Source organism: Capsella rubella, unplaced genomic scaffold (assembly GCF_000375325.1).
Source record: "Capsella rubella cultivar Monte Gargano unplaced genomic scaffold, Caprub1_0 scaffold_7, whole genome shotgun sequence".
Classification (NCBI taxonomy): Eukaryota; Viridiplantae; Streptophyta; class Magnoliopsida; order Brassicales; family Brassicaceae; genus Capsella; species Capsella rubella.
Genome location: NW_006238917.1, coordinates 9,099,321 through 9,113,117, shown reverse-complemented (window position 1 = coordinate 9,113,117; position 13,797 = coordinate 9,099,321). Strand labels below are relative to the sequence as shown.

Sequence of the window (13,797 nt, the reverse complement as noted above, 5' to 3'; positions counted from 1 at the left end):
TATATATAAAGAACAACATGGAGACGAGTTCTTACAAATCTCCAAGACTCTATACCGTAATTATAAACACTCATCAAGATTTCTATTGTAATCTATCATTTGTAAGTCTGCACGTACTTTTGGGTATTTGTTATTTGTGGTTTGAATAATTCTCTTTCATAAAAGAAAAAAAAGAAAGATTCTCTTATATTATTGTAGTTTGGTTTATGCTCTTCCTCTTCTTTTCCACCTGAGTCAACATCATCCTTTTCATCTACAAAAAGTTTTTCCTTTTTTAAATAATTATTTTTATTTATTTTTCTTCAGTTTTACAGTTCATTGCCATGTTTTAATTCTGAAACTCAAAGCTGGTTTCTCTGTTTTGGTCACATGGTTTCCATCAGAAACATAACTATTGCTCCACCAGGATAATAAATACCCTCTTGTCTTTGTGATCCCACGTCATCTTTTCAAATTCAAAAATCTTCATTTTCAATCCGGAAGATTCATTTTTAGGAGATAAATGGAAAACGGGTTTTATTCAGATTGGAAAGATACTTCTTCTTCTTCATTGTTTGGATCAGAGAACATGGAGGAGGAGTTGGAAGATGGAGTTCTCAGAGCTGAAGAGCTTTTCTCATCCATTCCTCAGCCTCAGACACCAAAAGAGCCTATGGAGTTTCTTTCAAGATCCTGGAGTCTCTCTACTTCTGAAATCTCCAAAGCACTTGCACTCAAACATAGACAACAGCAGGAACAGTTTTGTGTTGGCCAGAACAGTCCTCCTGTTTTGTTCCCTGTTGCTGCTGCAGATCCATTCGTGGTACGACTCTTTTTTATCCCTTTATCCAACTATTTCTCGTAATTATAGTGAGTCTTAAAAAGTCAAAGACTTTTCAATTGTATATGGCCATTGCACCAGTTCCCAACATAGTTCTTGGGAATTGCAATGGATAAAACACTTTTCATACTTTAAAATTCTGGGAATTTGATTTAGGCTGGGAAGATTATGAACTCGGTTGGCACACGCAGAGCAGGGACATTATCCAGATGGTTTCACCACCCCAAGGAACACAGCAGCAGCAGCACAATCACCAATCCCAAGAAAAAAGACAAGGTGCGCGTTGAGAACGCTCATGTGCATTCTGCAGTGTCGATAGCGGCTCTGGCTGCAGGTTTAGCCTCTGTCACATCTGCAAGCAATTGCAAAGGGTCAGGCTCTAAGATGGCATTGGCTTTAGCCTCAGCCACTGAACTGTTAGCCTCACACTGTTTTGAGATGGCTGAGCAAGCCGGTGCTGACCGTGCACGTGTTACTTCCACAGTAAGATCTTCTGTGGATATACACAGCCCTGGTGATCTCATGACTCTAACAGCCGCTGCTGCAACTGGTCAGTCTTTTTTTGCAGCTTCACATTGCTTTTTTTTTCCGTTGATATGCATTTGATCTGACTTTGTTTAAACTGACACTAGCTTTGAGAGGAGAAGCGGCTCTGAAGGCAAGGCAGCCAAAGGAAGCAAGGAAAAATGCAGCTATTACCCCTTTTGAAAGAAGCTTCTCTGACTCTCATTGGCCTGCAAATTTTCAATGTAGATTGGAAGAACCAAATATTCCATTTGAAGGCGAACTGATGCAATGTGCGCGAAATGGTAGTTCTCTTCTGTCAGTGAGAGTCTGATCAATTGAAGGGTTCACTGAGATAAGAGAGTGAGAGAGTGGTTAACTCCTTTTCTTTGTGCTGTAATTTGCAGGAGTGCAGCGAACTAAGCGTGTCTGCGTCTATATCAACAAGAAGTCTCAGGTACAGCAGATTTGATTAGTATCCATAACACACAACACATCTTAGTTCACTTCTAAGCCAATGCTTATTATGTTACCTATGATATTACAGGTAATGATCAAACTCAAAAGCAAACATGTTGGAGGGGCATTCTCCAAGAAGATCAAATGTAAGCATTTACTAATCTTCCAGTTTAGATACATTACCAGAAAGACGAGATTCTAAACTTGTTGTTCCTTTCTGAAGGCGTTGTCTATGGAGTCTGCGATGAGAAATCAGCTTGGCCTTACAGGAAAGAGAGGGAAAATTCAGAAGAAGTCTACTTCGGTCTGAAAACCGGACAAGGTCTTTTGGAGTTCAAGTGCAAGAGCAAGATTCACAAGCAGAGATGGGTTGATGGGGTTCAGTCTCTACTTCGCCAAGTAAATTGCTTTGAGGCTGCCAAATGCTCGCTGGGATCTCTGAGTCTCACCGGTCACACGTGATGAAGGATCCTGTGTATATATGATTGTATACATATAATCCACATTTTTGCTGTTGTGAGGTATTTGCTAAACCTGGCAATGTACAATGTCAGTCTCTGTAACCTCGGAAGACTTTTGGATAAAACACAGCAGGTTTTCCAAATGATCACAACAAGTTGTAGGAATATTGCTATGTACAGAAAGACATCAGAAGAATGATGAACCTCAAATGAACTTTTTCTTTCCAATGATTCAGTTTCTGATTTGCTAAGCCAAAACGTTGACGTGTAAGCTATAAAGAATCAAAAACTTATAGAGAAGTGGTATGTATATTTTTGCTTGAGTGAGCAGTTTATATGAAGAATCAGGTGAGAGACATGTCAGTGATTTTCACGTAGGCCGTATTAGAATACGACAGTCTTTTGTGTCCCATAAGGCAGTACTCGTAGTTCGCAGTATGATTTTATAGCTTTCATGAGGCACTTTTTCTCGAGGTCCTCTGATTTCTGGACAAAGCTCCTCAAATTGTCTCGGTGGGAAACTCTCTCAACCTGTAAAAATCAAATTGAGACGCTTCAGAAGAACAATGCAACCCTCAGAACAACTTAACTAGTTGGGAGATGAATCACCATTTGTTCAATGATAGGACCTGAATCAAGTTCCTCTGTAACAAAGTGAGTTGTTGCACCAATTAGTTTCACACCTGCATCAAATGCCTACCAACAGAATCTAGAAGCGTAAGAGACAGGTAGGCCTGGGCAAAAAAACCGGAACCGAAAATCCGAACCGGAACCGATCCGAAAAATTAGACCCGAATCCGAACCCGAAATTTTAGATTTACCCTATTGGGTCCTAAACTCCTCTACCCGAAAACCCGAACCGAACCCGAACTCGAAAATACCCGAAATATAAATGTATAAAAATAATTTAGGACCCGAATACCCGAGTTATCTATTTAAATATCCGAATTTATACCCGAAATTCTGATTTTCTACCCGAAAATTCCGGTATTTATTAAAAAAATCCGAATTTTTATCCGAAAATATGGGTATTTACCCAAAATTTTGGGTATTTGTCCGAAAACCCAAAAATTTACCCGAAAATTTTCGGGTATTCGGGTAAATTTTCGGGTATTTGTGTACCCGAAAAATTCTCGGTTTTTTAACGGTTCTGAAAATTTATACCCGAACCGACCCGAACCCGGATGGATCCGAACCGAAACCGAACCGAGTTTTTATGTTTACCCTATTGGGTCCTAAACTCCTCTACCCGAGAAACCCGAACCCGAACCGAATACCCGAATGCCCAGGGCTAGAGACAGGGATGAGCACTGAGAGATAAAGACGAGACTAAATATAAATAACACAACTCATGAGAGATAGAGTCATCAAAGAACTTAGAAACCTGTTTCACGGGATTTCGCCCCTTGAATGACGGCAAGAGGCCATGATGGATGTTGATTACATCTTTTCCATAACCTTTCAAGAAGTTACCGGACAGTAGCTGTCAAAGGAAAATGTTCCAGTCAACATCATCCGTCAATATAGTTACTAATGCTATGATATTTCATTTGTTAATATAGTTGTTCCTGCAAAGAAGCATAAACTCAAAGAAAGAACACTAGAACAGTCTGAGGAGAAAATCTGATTCATTTTGGGGTTAAACTAGCGAAGACGCAAACAAAAGTGAGACTATTTAGGTCAAAATGATTTCCTCAGCATTTGGTTAAGAAAAGAAAATTAGCTTAGGATGGAACTTGGAAGCTGATAATAATAAGCAAACAACTTGTTTATTTCACTTATCAAGGGGTTATCATATACCTGCATGTATCTAGCGAGAACCAAAAAATCAGTATCCTTAACCAATTCGAAAATCTCCTCTTCTATTTTGTTCTGATCGGTTGTTGGCAAATAATGATAAGAGATTCCATGCCTCTGGAGAAACCGCATAATATGGGTGTTTGGAGCTCTTTCATGGTTACTGGACACACAAAGTATCCGGAATCACTAGTCATACATGCATACCTAATACCTAATATATCTATGCAGTTCACTGATAAGAATCTTATGTAAACCTTATCACACATGTTATATCGACAGGAAGCTTTCCGTCCTGCCATTTATGCAACATTTCAACCAGACAATGATCCTACAAACAGAATTATCAGACAACTTCAGGAAAAAAGAATCAAGAGGACACAGAATAATTAGATCCATATGACATATAGTTTTACCTGTTTCGACAGTAGAAGAGCGATCTTGTATTTGGGGTCTAAAGACGGCACTCGTACAACTGAGCTCAAAGCACTAAACTTTTGTGCAATAGTTTGAAAATCTTTATTCATCCGACTCCTCGGCCATTTTACTGGATCAAATATAAACTCACTGCCAAAAGAATTTACCTTTTCATCACAAGGAAAGGCAAAAATAGAAACCTTTAACTAGATTCCAATTTCTAAAAGCCTAACAGTAACCAAAACAACTCCAAGCTTTTAGGATTGATAGTATTAACTCTAAAGACATTGGATTAGAAATTAGTCAAGCGAATCTATTGAAGAAGCATCAAAGGTGAGATTTTTGAAATGGGAAAGTTGGGAACTTTACCTTCTAGAGTAGAAGACGTTCTTGTTCTCAGGAACAAACACATCGTAACCAAGAATGTTTCCTCCTTTTGCAGCAATACAATCTGATAGTTTCGCTACAATCCCAACGACATCCTAGAACCAAAGACAGAGTGGAGTCAATACTAGTTATGTGATATTGGATTCCGATTAGTTTAGCATCCATGAATATTGGAACGTACCGGACAATGGAAGACGTGGACGCCGGGGATGAGAATGGGTGAAACAGAGGAATCGAGGGACTCGCCGTGAAATTGAGAAGATTTAAAGGACCATTTCGTAAATGATCTAAAAGCTGTGGCGGAGAGACATGAGGTGGCTGAGACTCTTAGTACCATCGCCGTTATTTCTTCGAATTCGACTCATCCATTGTTACACTCGTTCTCACCTTTATATACTTCGATTCTGTGCTGGGTGTGTCTGGTTTATATCTGTTTTCTTATTCACATATATCATCCTGAAAATTTCGAGCATGACTTAAAAAACTCTACGAAACAGAGTGAGTTTTACTGTTTACTTCATCAAATTAAACACAAAATGGACTTATAATATATGGAATCGTATAAAGTTATTTTATTTCTCCATTATATACAACCTGTTATCTTACACAAAGTTATTTCAGAGTAAATATGATGGAAAAAAAATTCTATGATGTAACATCAATTTCTAATGAAATGTTTTATTAAAGTTATTTCAGAGTACATGTTTTTTTTTTATACTAATTATGACTCGTCGTTAGATTGTGTCCTCTCCAAATAGGTCCTCATATATTGTACGAAAATATCTGTTACAAAAAAGATAAGTCCGTGCGAATTTGACGTCGGCCCCTCAACGACGTCGTTTAGCTCAAAATCGATCGAGAGAGAGAGAGAGAGTCTGAGAGCTCAGAGGTTCGGTAATGGCAGATGTTAAGGACTCAGCGATTACCAGGTATGGAATCGTAGGGGTTGGTATGATGGGAAGAGAACATCTCATCAATCTTTACCATCTTCGTGACCAAGGCCTCGCCGTCGTTTGCATCGCCGATCCTCACCCTCCCTCACAGCTCCTTGCCATTGAACTCGCTCAATCTTTTGGTTGGGAACTCAAGGTATTTTGAATTTCCCGGCAACGATCATACAAAACCAAACTTAGGACATACTTATGTAGTTTACAAGGTAGTAGAGCGGACTCTTGTTCAGTGTTTTTATATAATGTTTTTGTGCATGATGATTGCTTTGATTTCCTAGTCTTTGTACTTTTGATAATTTCTCTGTTTTGGATGAACTGGCGTTGGTCTACTCAGGATTTGAAAATTTCCATTTTTTGTTGTGAACTTGTCATTAAGGTTTTCTCAGGACACGAAGAGTTGCTTAAGAGTGAGCTGTGTGACGTGATTGTTGTGTCTTCTCCAAATATGACTCATCATCAGATTCTTATGGACATTATCAATTATCCAAAACCACATCATGTTCTTGTTGAGAAGCCTTTATGCACCACTGTTGCAGATTGCAAGCAGGTCCGTTTTCATTTTTTTGTTGGCACCAAATCTTGCTGAATATGATTGATTAGTTCATCAAACTGTGTTTGAAATCAGGTACTGGAGGCTGCAAAGAAAAGGTCAGATATGGTGGTGCAAGTTGGTTTAGAATACAGATACATGCCGCCAGTAGCTAAGCTAATAGAAAAAGTAAAAGGTAGGGAATTTGGTGATGTCAAGATGGTAGCAATCCGAGAGCATAGATTCCCTTTCTTGGTTAAGGTAGGCTCAAACAAGATGGACTGTGTGTAGTTTTACACATCCTATTTTTTTTTTATGATTGCTGAGAGAACACCATCACTAGGTGAACAACTGGAATAGATTCAATGTGAACACTGGAGGGACCTTAGTGGAGAAATGCTGCCACTTCTTTGATCTAATGAGACTCTTTGCTGGTGCAAATCCTCTATGTGTGATGGCTTCTGGAGGCATGGATGTGAACCACAAGGATGAAGTTTATGATGGAAAGGTACATTTTTTATATCCCAAATTACACCCCAACTTTGTAAAGGAGTCTGTGTTGTGAGTACTATTTATTTCTCTGTGATATAGGTGCCTGATATAATCGATAACGCATATGTTATAATTGAGTTTGACAATGGATGTCGTGGGATGCTTGATCTTTGTATGTTTGCTGAAGGAAGCAAAAACGAGCAAGAGATATCTGTGACTGGTAACATTGGAAAGGTGAGTTCCTTTGAAATATCATGGGCTCCTTTTTGTGTGTCTGTGTGCTTATGGTCTTGGTGTGATAGGATTTTTGGTCTGAAATGAAAAAAAAACAGAGCTGGGTGTTTTTTTTTTATGTATTGAATTCACTGCATTCTTCAAAATGTTATTTTCGAAGACTACATATTTTCCATCTATCCCCAAATCACATGGCATGCGGCATACCACATACCTAAATGCTCTATTAAGCACCATCATCTGAAGAATGCTCTTGCATGTAGATGGGAGATGAGGCAGAGTAGATGAACATAAACTCTTGTCAGACTATTTCTTTGGAGTTGTTAATATAATTATCAGTTGTGAGTTGGGTCAATATTGTGTTGCAGGGAGAGGCACTTGTTCCAGAGGGCATAGTTCGATTTGGCAGTCGTGCAGAAGGAAGAGAACACGTTCAAACTATAAAAGCTGAGGATGAAAGAATTAAGTAAGATTTATTCATCTACAATACATATTGTCTTGTCTTGCAGACTCACAGCACTCACGTCACATGATGTTAACATTCAGATATGAAGGGTTGCATCACGGGTCAAGTTACGTGGAACACCTCACCTTCTTATCAGCCATCAGAGGTGAAGGACGAGCAGCTGTCGATTTGGAAGACGGATTAATGGCTGTTGCCATTGGAGTTGCTGCACAGCTCTCCATTGAGGAGAGCCGCTATGTAACCATTGATGAGGTCCTGTGATTTGTGACAGACAGATAAGTAAAGAAACTAATAGAGAAGCTTTGTAAATCTTGTATAGTTGTATTTGTATTATTTCTGCTTCATTATGTTTGCCAATTGCCATACAACTGTTTATTAAGAACTAAGAAGAGAGACTGATCAAATGTTATAAGATAGAAGCCAAAGCCGAGTCTTTTCTGTATTCTGTGTCTTAGCGTCTATTAGTAGGGGTTTGAATTGAGCTAGCTACAATGAAGGTATCTTCCAACTTATTGTCCTGCTTAGCAATGGGAATTGGATCAAACGGTCGCCTCTGTTTCTCTATTTCGATACAGATGGATTGTATTGAACCAACATAACCGATCTAAAAAACCAAAATATTAAGTGACGTTTTTTCAGTTAGATAGAAATTTAACGTTTGAAAGAAAATTCGTAAGTAGAATTTGACTGAAAAATTGAAATGATATGCAAACAAAAGATATCAAGTTTGATTTTATTTTGGTTGTTTATAGGGTTTTTCTTCTTCATTCATGAACCAACAAAATAGAAGCGGAAATAATCTCTGATCAGTCGAATTGAAAAGTATCGGTAATTTAAACCGGGTTCCGAAATAAATATCGAGTGAAGTGCAAATTATTCACAGTGGCGCGCTTTTGCCTACATTTTCGGAACTCTGGTACCGATTGCTCAATTTTTCAAATTCTGATCTGTGGAGCGGAAATGGAAGACGACGGGGGAGAGAGATCGAGCTTCATCGCCGGCCTCATTGAGAACAGAGCCAAAGAGGTACTACGGCTCCTTTATTTCGCTGTTTTGGCTGGACTATGATCTCCGATTCGGCTCCTTTATGTGTGTTCTCTTTGGTTCTCCATTTCCCGACGGCGATTTCTGGGATCGACGTCATAGCTTCAGAATCTTGTTGTTCGCATGATATTTCGATGGTGATGTTGGATTCTATTTCGAATTTCTCTGATTAGGTCGGAATGGCTGCATTTGACCTAAGGTCGGCTTCACTGCATCTATCTCAGTACATAGAGACGAGCAGCTCATATCAAAACACGAAGACGCTGTTGCGTTTCTATGATCCAACTGTGATAATCGTTCCTCCCAACAAATTAGCAGCCGATGGCATGGTTGGTGTATCTGAACTGGTGGATAGATGTTATAGCACTGTTAGGAAGGTGAAGTTTTCTGTTCCATGGATGATTTTTCTGTACGAATTGGGAAAATTAATGTATACTTCTTTTGCTCTAGCAGAATCAATTGACTGTTACTATCATGCCTTCTTGCAGGTTGTTTTTGCCCGTGGCTGTTTTGATGATACTAAGGTTGATCCAGGAACCTCTGATAGTACAAACATTCATTGAACCTTGTTGTCATGTAGTTTTTTAAATGGATATGCATTTTGCGCTATATGTTTCAGGGTGCTGTATTAATACAAAACCTGGCTGCAGAAGAACCTTTGGCGCTTGGTTTAGACACTTACTACAAGCAGCATTATCTCTCGTTGGCTGCTGCTGCAGCTACAATCAAATGGTGTCTACATCCTGAACCTTTTGCTTCCGTGCATTATTAGTTTTGTGTTATTGAAATACTGATTCTGGTGTGTTGTGTCATGACTCATGAGCAGGATAGAGGCGGAAAAGGGAGTGATAGTCACCAATCACTCACTGACTGTATGGGTTTGGTTATGTACAATTATCATTTACTTGTTTGTAAAAGTTGTGTATGCAGTAAATCCACAATAACTTGCATAATGAGTCATTGTTTCTTTTTGATTTCGATATTATATGTTTCTTCTTGGGTTCAACCTTCTCTTTACTGCTGATAGCATTTTTGTGGATTCTGTTGCCTATGTCTAGGTAACTTTTAATGGATCGTTTGATCACATGAACATCGATGCAACCAGGTAGGAATCCCTCAATATTGTTCATTTTCCTAGTCTATTAAATTATGGAGATTTTTCTGTAAATCGTTCTGTTTCAATGTTTCCTTGATTTGATTGTAGTGTTGAGAATCTAGAAATCATTGATCCATTCCATAATGCACTTTTGGGAACTAGCAACAAAAAGAGGAGTTTGTTCCAGATGCTCAAGACAACAAAAACAGTTGGCGGGTATCTGGAAACACAGATTTTAAGAGTTGAAATTACTAATTGCGTGTTGTGAAACATATTGTATATGAGTTTACTAACTATTCATTTTTATTTCATGCTTGATATGTTGGTCAGGACTAGGCTTCTTCGTGCCAATTTGTTGCAGCCTCTGAAAGATATTGAAACTATTAACACTCGCCTGGATTGCCTGGTTAGTATAAATATTATTAAGGTGGCATATATCTTTAAGGAACTTCTTAAAACATATCATTCAAATTCCGTCTGGTGTTTGATAATTGTGCATCTACCAGATATCTTCCATTGTTTGATGATGCATTAATCGTAAGGCAAAATGCCTCTTCTCGTAATTGCAGGATGAGTTGATGAGCAATGAACAACTATTCTTTGGGCTCTCACAGGTTTTACGTAAATTTCCTAAAGAGACTGGTTAGTAATTAAGAGAAAAAGTGGGAAGATCCTTACCTTTTCTCATTGCATCCAATTATTTGTGCTTGGTACTTCTCTTAATCACATCATCTCAAAACGAAATTTCAGATCGAGTACTTTGTCATTTCTGCTTCAAGCCCAAAAAAGTCACAGAAGCGGTCCTAGGTTTTGATAATACCAGAAAGAGCCAAAACATGATTTCAAGCATCATCTTACTTAAGACTGCATTGGATGCTTTGCCTCTACTTGCTAAGGCATTTTTCTTTCTCCTTTGTTATCAGTTTGTTCTTTCTTGATTTGGCAGCTATGTCGATGACCTATCCCTGAACTTTGCCACGCCATGTCCTAATGCAGGTTTTGAAGGACGCAAAGTGTTTTCTCCTTACCAATGTTTACAAGTCTGTGTGTGAAAATGATAGATATGCTTCCATCAGAAAAAAGTATGCCACTAGTGGATCTGGATATTAGATATTGACTATGCAGTTCGTTTCTGGATGTCGTTTCCATTTCCCCTCAAGGTTTCTAAAACCTAGAGTTTAGAAGTCACTAACGTCTGTATCCTCTTTTTGTTTCAGAATCGGGGAAGTTATTGATGATGATGTTCTCCATGCACGAGTTCCTTTTGTTGCCCGCACACAGCAGTGTTTTGCTTTAAAAGCCGGAATTGATGGATTTTTGGATATTGCAAGGAGAACCTTTTGTGATACTAGTGAAGGTGAACCAAGAATTATGCTTCTTTTTGTATTATCACTTATTTTTCCTTTGTTCTGCTAATCTATAATCTTGAAAACATTGACAGCAATACATAATCTGGCCAGTAAGTATCGTGAGGAATTCAACTTGCCAAATTTAAAACTTCCTTTCAACAACAGGCAAGGCTTCTTTTTCAGAATTCCACAGAAGGAAGTTCAGGGAAAACTTCCAAGCAAATTCACTCAGGTCAAAAACGCACTTTCGTTGGAAATTAGTGTTCTATCTATAATATGGGCTTCCTGACTCTATATGTCTTGTACGTGGTATGTTCCAGGTTGTAAAACATGGGAAAAATATTCATTGTTCGAGTCTGGAACTGGCTTCTGTAAGTTGAATTATCAAAATTTCAGATGCATTGTTTCCTTGTGTGGCACTCGCGGTGCTTAATCATTTTTAGCAGTTCAGGAAGTACTTTAGTTCAGGCTCACATTACAGCTATCTATACAGAGTTCAATATTTGATGCAAATGATAATAAATGAACAAAACACCATGGATATGTTTGATGAGAAGAATGAGCCCTCAAATCTAGGACAAGTAGGAGCTATGTTCATGATTTCAGGAACCTAGACACAAGGTTTCATCAATATTGACCGTACAATGATCTGTTGTGCAGTTGAATGTCAGGAATAAGTCTGCCGCTAGAGAGTGTTTCATTCGAACGGAAATATGCTTGGAAGGTTGATAATTTCACATTGCTCTTAAGTCTCAACTATATGTAGTAAGACAAATTATTACAATCCTATCATGCTTGATTCACTTAAGCCTATTTCACTAAACTTTATCCGTATGTATGCAGCACTAATGGATGCGATAAGGGAAGATATCTCTGCCCTCACGCTCCTAGCAGAAGTCTTATGTCTCCTAGATATGCTTGTTAATTCATTTGCTCATACAATATCCACAAAGCCAGTGGATCGATACTCTAGACCTGAACTAACAGGTAGCTGGTTTCTCACTATCATTCCTTGAGTGAAATAATTGACCAACGTTTTGTGTGGAATATACTTGCCTATTGTTTGGCAGATAGTGGCCCACTGGCAATTGATGCTGGAAGGCATCCCATACTAGAAAGCATACACAACGACTTTGTTGTAAGTTGTTCGCGCTATTTCTCATGATGCTGTCATCCCTCAATTTATTCTGAGAAATCCATCTTGTCCGATTAATAAGTTCCGCCAACAATCTATCAGACTCTGAAGTAAATCATTTGATTTTGGGGGCCGTGCACCATTTTTAACACAATGTCTGTTTTGCAGTCTAATAGTATCTTCATGTCAGAAGCAACCAACATGTTGGTAGTCATGGGCCCAAACATGTAAGGGAACTCTTACTTACTTCCTCGAGTGCTTATCAATCGTTCAGCAACTCACCTACTCGTATTTGTCTTTGTATTCCATATCTCAAGGAGCGGAAAAAGCACATATCTCCAACAGGTGTGTCTAGTAGTCATTCTTGCTCAGATTGGCTGCTATGTCCCAGCTCGCTTTGCAACTATAAGGGTAGTTGACCGCATATTTACAAGAATGGGGACAATGGATAACCTTGAGTCGAACTCAAGCACGGTAATCCTTTAGATTCTGGCCCAGATTTTAATATGACTCTTAACGATTTGGCCTGTTGATAAATGCCAACAGTTTTGAAATACAAATGAGAGATACGATATCACGATTCTCATTCGTCACTTTCAATGTCACAGTTTATGACAGAGATGAGAGAGACCGCTTTCATAATGCAGAATGTCTCCAACAGGTATCGTTGACGGAAGCAATGATACAAACAAACCTCCCCCTCAGTTTCATATCTTAGTAATGCCTGAAAATGTAGGAGTTTGATAGTCATGGATGAACTTGGGAGGGCAACTTCTTCCTCAGACGGGTTAGCCATGGCATGGAGCTGCTGCGAGTATCTCTTATCACTCAAAGCGTAAGCATTTAACTGAGTCTTTCCCACTGCCCAAAAGCTACTTCAAGTAAATGCAAATGTGTAATTTTTGGCTATAAACTTGCAGGTACACAGTATTTGCAACCCATATGGACAGTCTCGCTGAGTTAGCAACCATCTATCCAAATGTCAAGGTTCTTCACTTTTATGTAGACATCAGAGACAACCGCTTAGACTTCAAGGTTCTATCTGCCTTCCTCTCATATGGGTTTGAGTTTTAGATACTGCTGCTGAATAGTACATTTTTCTTATCAGTTTCAACTGCGAGATGGAACCCTACATGTTCCACACTATGGCCTTCTATTAGCCGAAGTGGCTGGTCTGCCCAATACAGTGATCGAAACAGCTAGGAACATAACCTCAAAAATCACTGACAAAGTACTACCCAAAACTTACTAAATAGTCTAGCATAAAAACTATTAAGCTCTACTTTGTTCAAAAATAAAAAGAACTACTAAGCTCTTTTGCCACTTGTTCATGATGATTGCGCAGGAAAATAAAAGAATTGAGCTAAACTGTGGAAAGCACCAAGAGATACATAGGATCTACCGAGTTGCTCAAAGGTTGATATGCTTGAAATACTCTAGACAGACAGAAGAGTCGATTCGTCAAACTCTCCAAAATCTGAGGGACAGTTTCATAGAACAAAGGCTCTAATAGCACACAGTCTTCATAGTTCAAATTATGTTCAGCTATTTCATTCTCAATCAATTTTAGGAGTTGGGATTAAACAGTCAGGTTTATTTTCATCTTGAAAATATAAGGTACGAGGAAATCTACACTTGGGATGATGACTAACAACAA

At 38.7% G+C, this 13,797-nt stretch overlaps 4 protein-coding genes across 5 annotated transcripts; 3 read left to right on the top strand and 1 right to left on the bottom strand.

Annotated features, from left to right (window-relative positions):
* The first annotated feature begins 311 nt into the window (after window positions 1-311).
* Window positions 312-2,269, top strand: LOC17879940 (VAN3-binding protein). The gene is made up of 6 exons (XM_023779637.1): window positions 312-802; window positions 977-1,370; window positions 1,453-1,629; window positions 1,732-1,781; window positions 1,872-1,929; window positions 2,007-2,269. Exons 1-6 carry the CDS (start codon window positions 503-505, stop codon window positions 2,243-2,245), a joined length of 1,218 nt encoding a protein of 405 aa, XP_023635405.1. The 5' UTR covers window positions 312-502; the 3' UTR covers window positions 2,246-2,269.
* Window positions 2,270-2,445: 176 nt separating this feature from the next.
* On the bottom strand, window positions 2,446-5,316 carry LOC17880112 (formyltetrahydrofolate deformylase 2, mitochondrial). 2 transcript variants are annotated; one of them, XM_006282723.2, is made up of 8 exons: window positions 5,027-5,314; window positions 4,828-4,940; window positions 4,458-4,608; window positions 4,299-4,372; window positions 4,045-4,204; window positions 3,629-3,727; window positions 2,854-2,940; window positions 2,446-2,775 (listed from the first exon to the last, which is right to left on the bottom strand). In XM_006282723.2, exons 1-8 carry the CDS (start codon window positions 5,180-5,182, stop codon window positions 2,629-2,631), a joined length of 987 nt encoding a protein of 328 aa, XP_006282785.1. In that variant the 5' UTR covers window positions 5,183-5,314; the 3' UTR covers window positions 2,446-2,628. The 2 variants fall into 2 exon arrangements, with proteins under 2 accessions (XP_006282785.1, XP_023635406.1); XM_023779638.1 differs by having other exon boundaries at window positions 2,684-2,775; window positions 2,874-2,940; window positions 5,027-5,316.
* Window positions 5,317-5,645: 329 nt separating this feature from the next.
* LOC17877985 (inositol 2-dehydrogenase) lies at window positions 5,646-7,977 on the top strand. Its single transcript, XM_006283902.2, has 7 exons — window positions 5,646-5,934; window positions 6,172-6,342; window positions 6,421-6,585; window positions 6,668-6,832; window positions 6,916-7,050; window positions 7,419-7,516; window positions 7,597-7,977. The coding sequence occupies exons 1-7, from the start codon at window positions 5,743-5,745 to the stop codon at window positions 7,775-7,777; spliced, it is 1,107 nt and encodes a 368-aa protein (XP_006283964.1). The 5' UTR covers window positions 5,646-5,742; the 3' UTR covers window positions 7,778-7,977.
* A 204-nt stretch (window positions 7,978-8,181) lies between these two features.
* Window positions 8,182-13,724, top strand: LOC17878881 (DNA mismatch repair protein MSH4). Its single transcript, XM_006282501.2, has 24 exons — window positions 8,182-8,542; window positions 8,734-8,937; window positions 9,049-9,084; window positions 9,180-9,292; window positions 9,387-9,432; window positions 9,619-9,665; window positions 9,765-9,872; window positions 9,987-10,062; window positions 10,226-10,298; window positions 10,407-10,552; window positions 10,653-10,738; window positions 10,874-11,013; window positions 11,098-11,237; window positions 11,326-11,376; window positions 11,666-11,729; window positions 11,849-11,992; window positions 12,076-12,143; window positions 12,309-12,367; window positions 12,458-12,614; window positions 12,749-12,801; window positions 12,877-12,975; window positions 13,061-13,175; window positions 13,249-13,371; window positions 13,486-13,724. The coding sequence occupies exons 1-24, from the start codon at window positions 8,477-8,479 to the stop codon at window positions 13,648-13,650; spliced, it is 2,379 nt and encodes a 792-aa protein (XP_006282563.1). The 5' UTR covers window positions 8,182-8,476; the 3' UTR covers window positions 13,651-13,724.
* The last annotated feature ends 73 nt before the right edge of the window (window positions 13,725-13,797 follow it).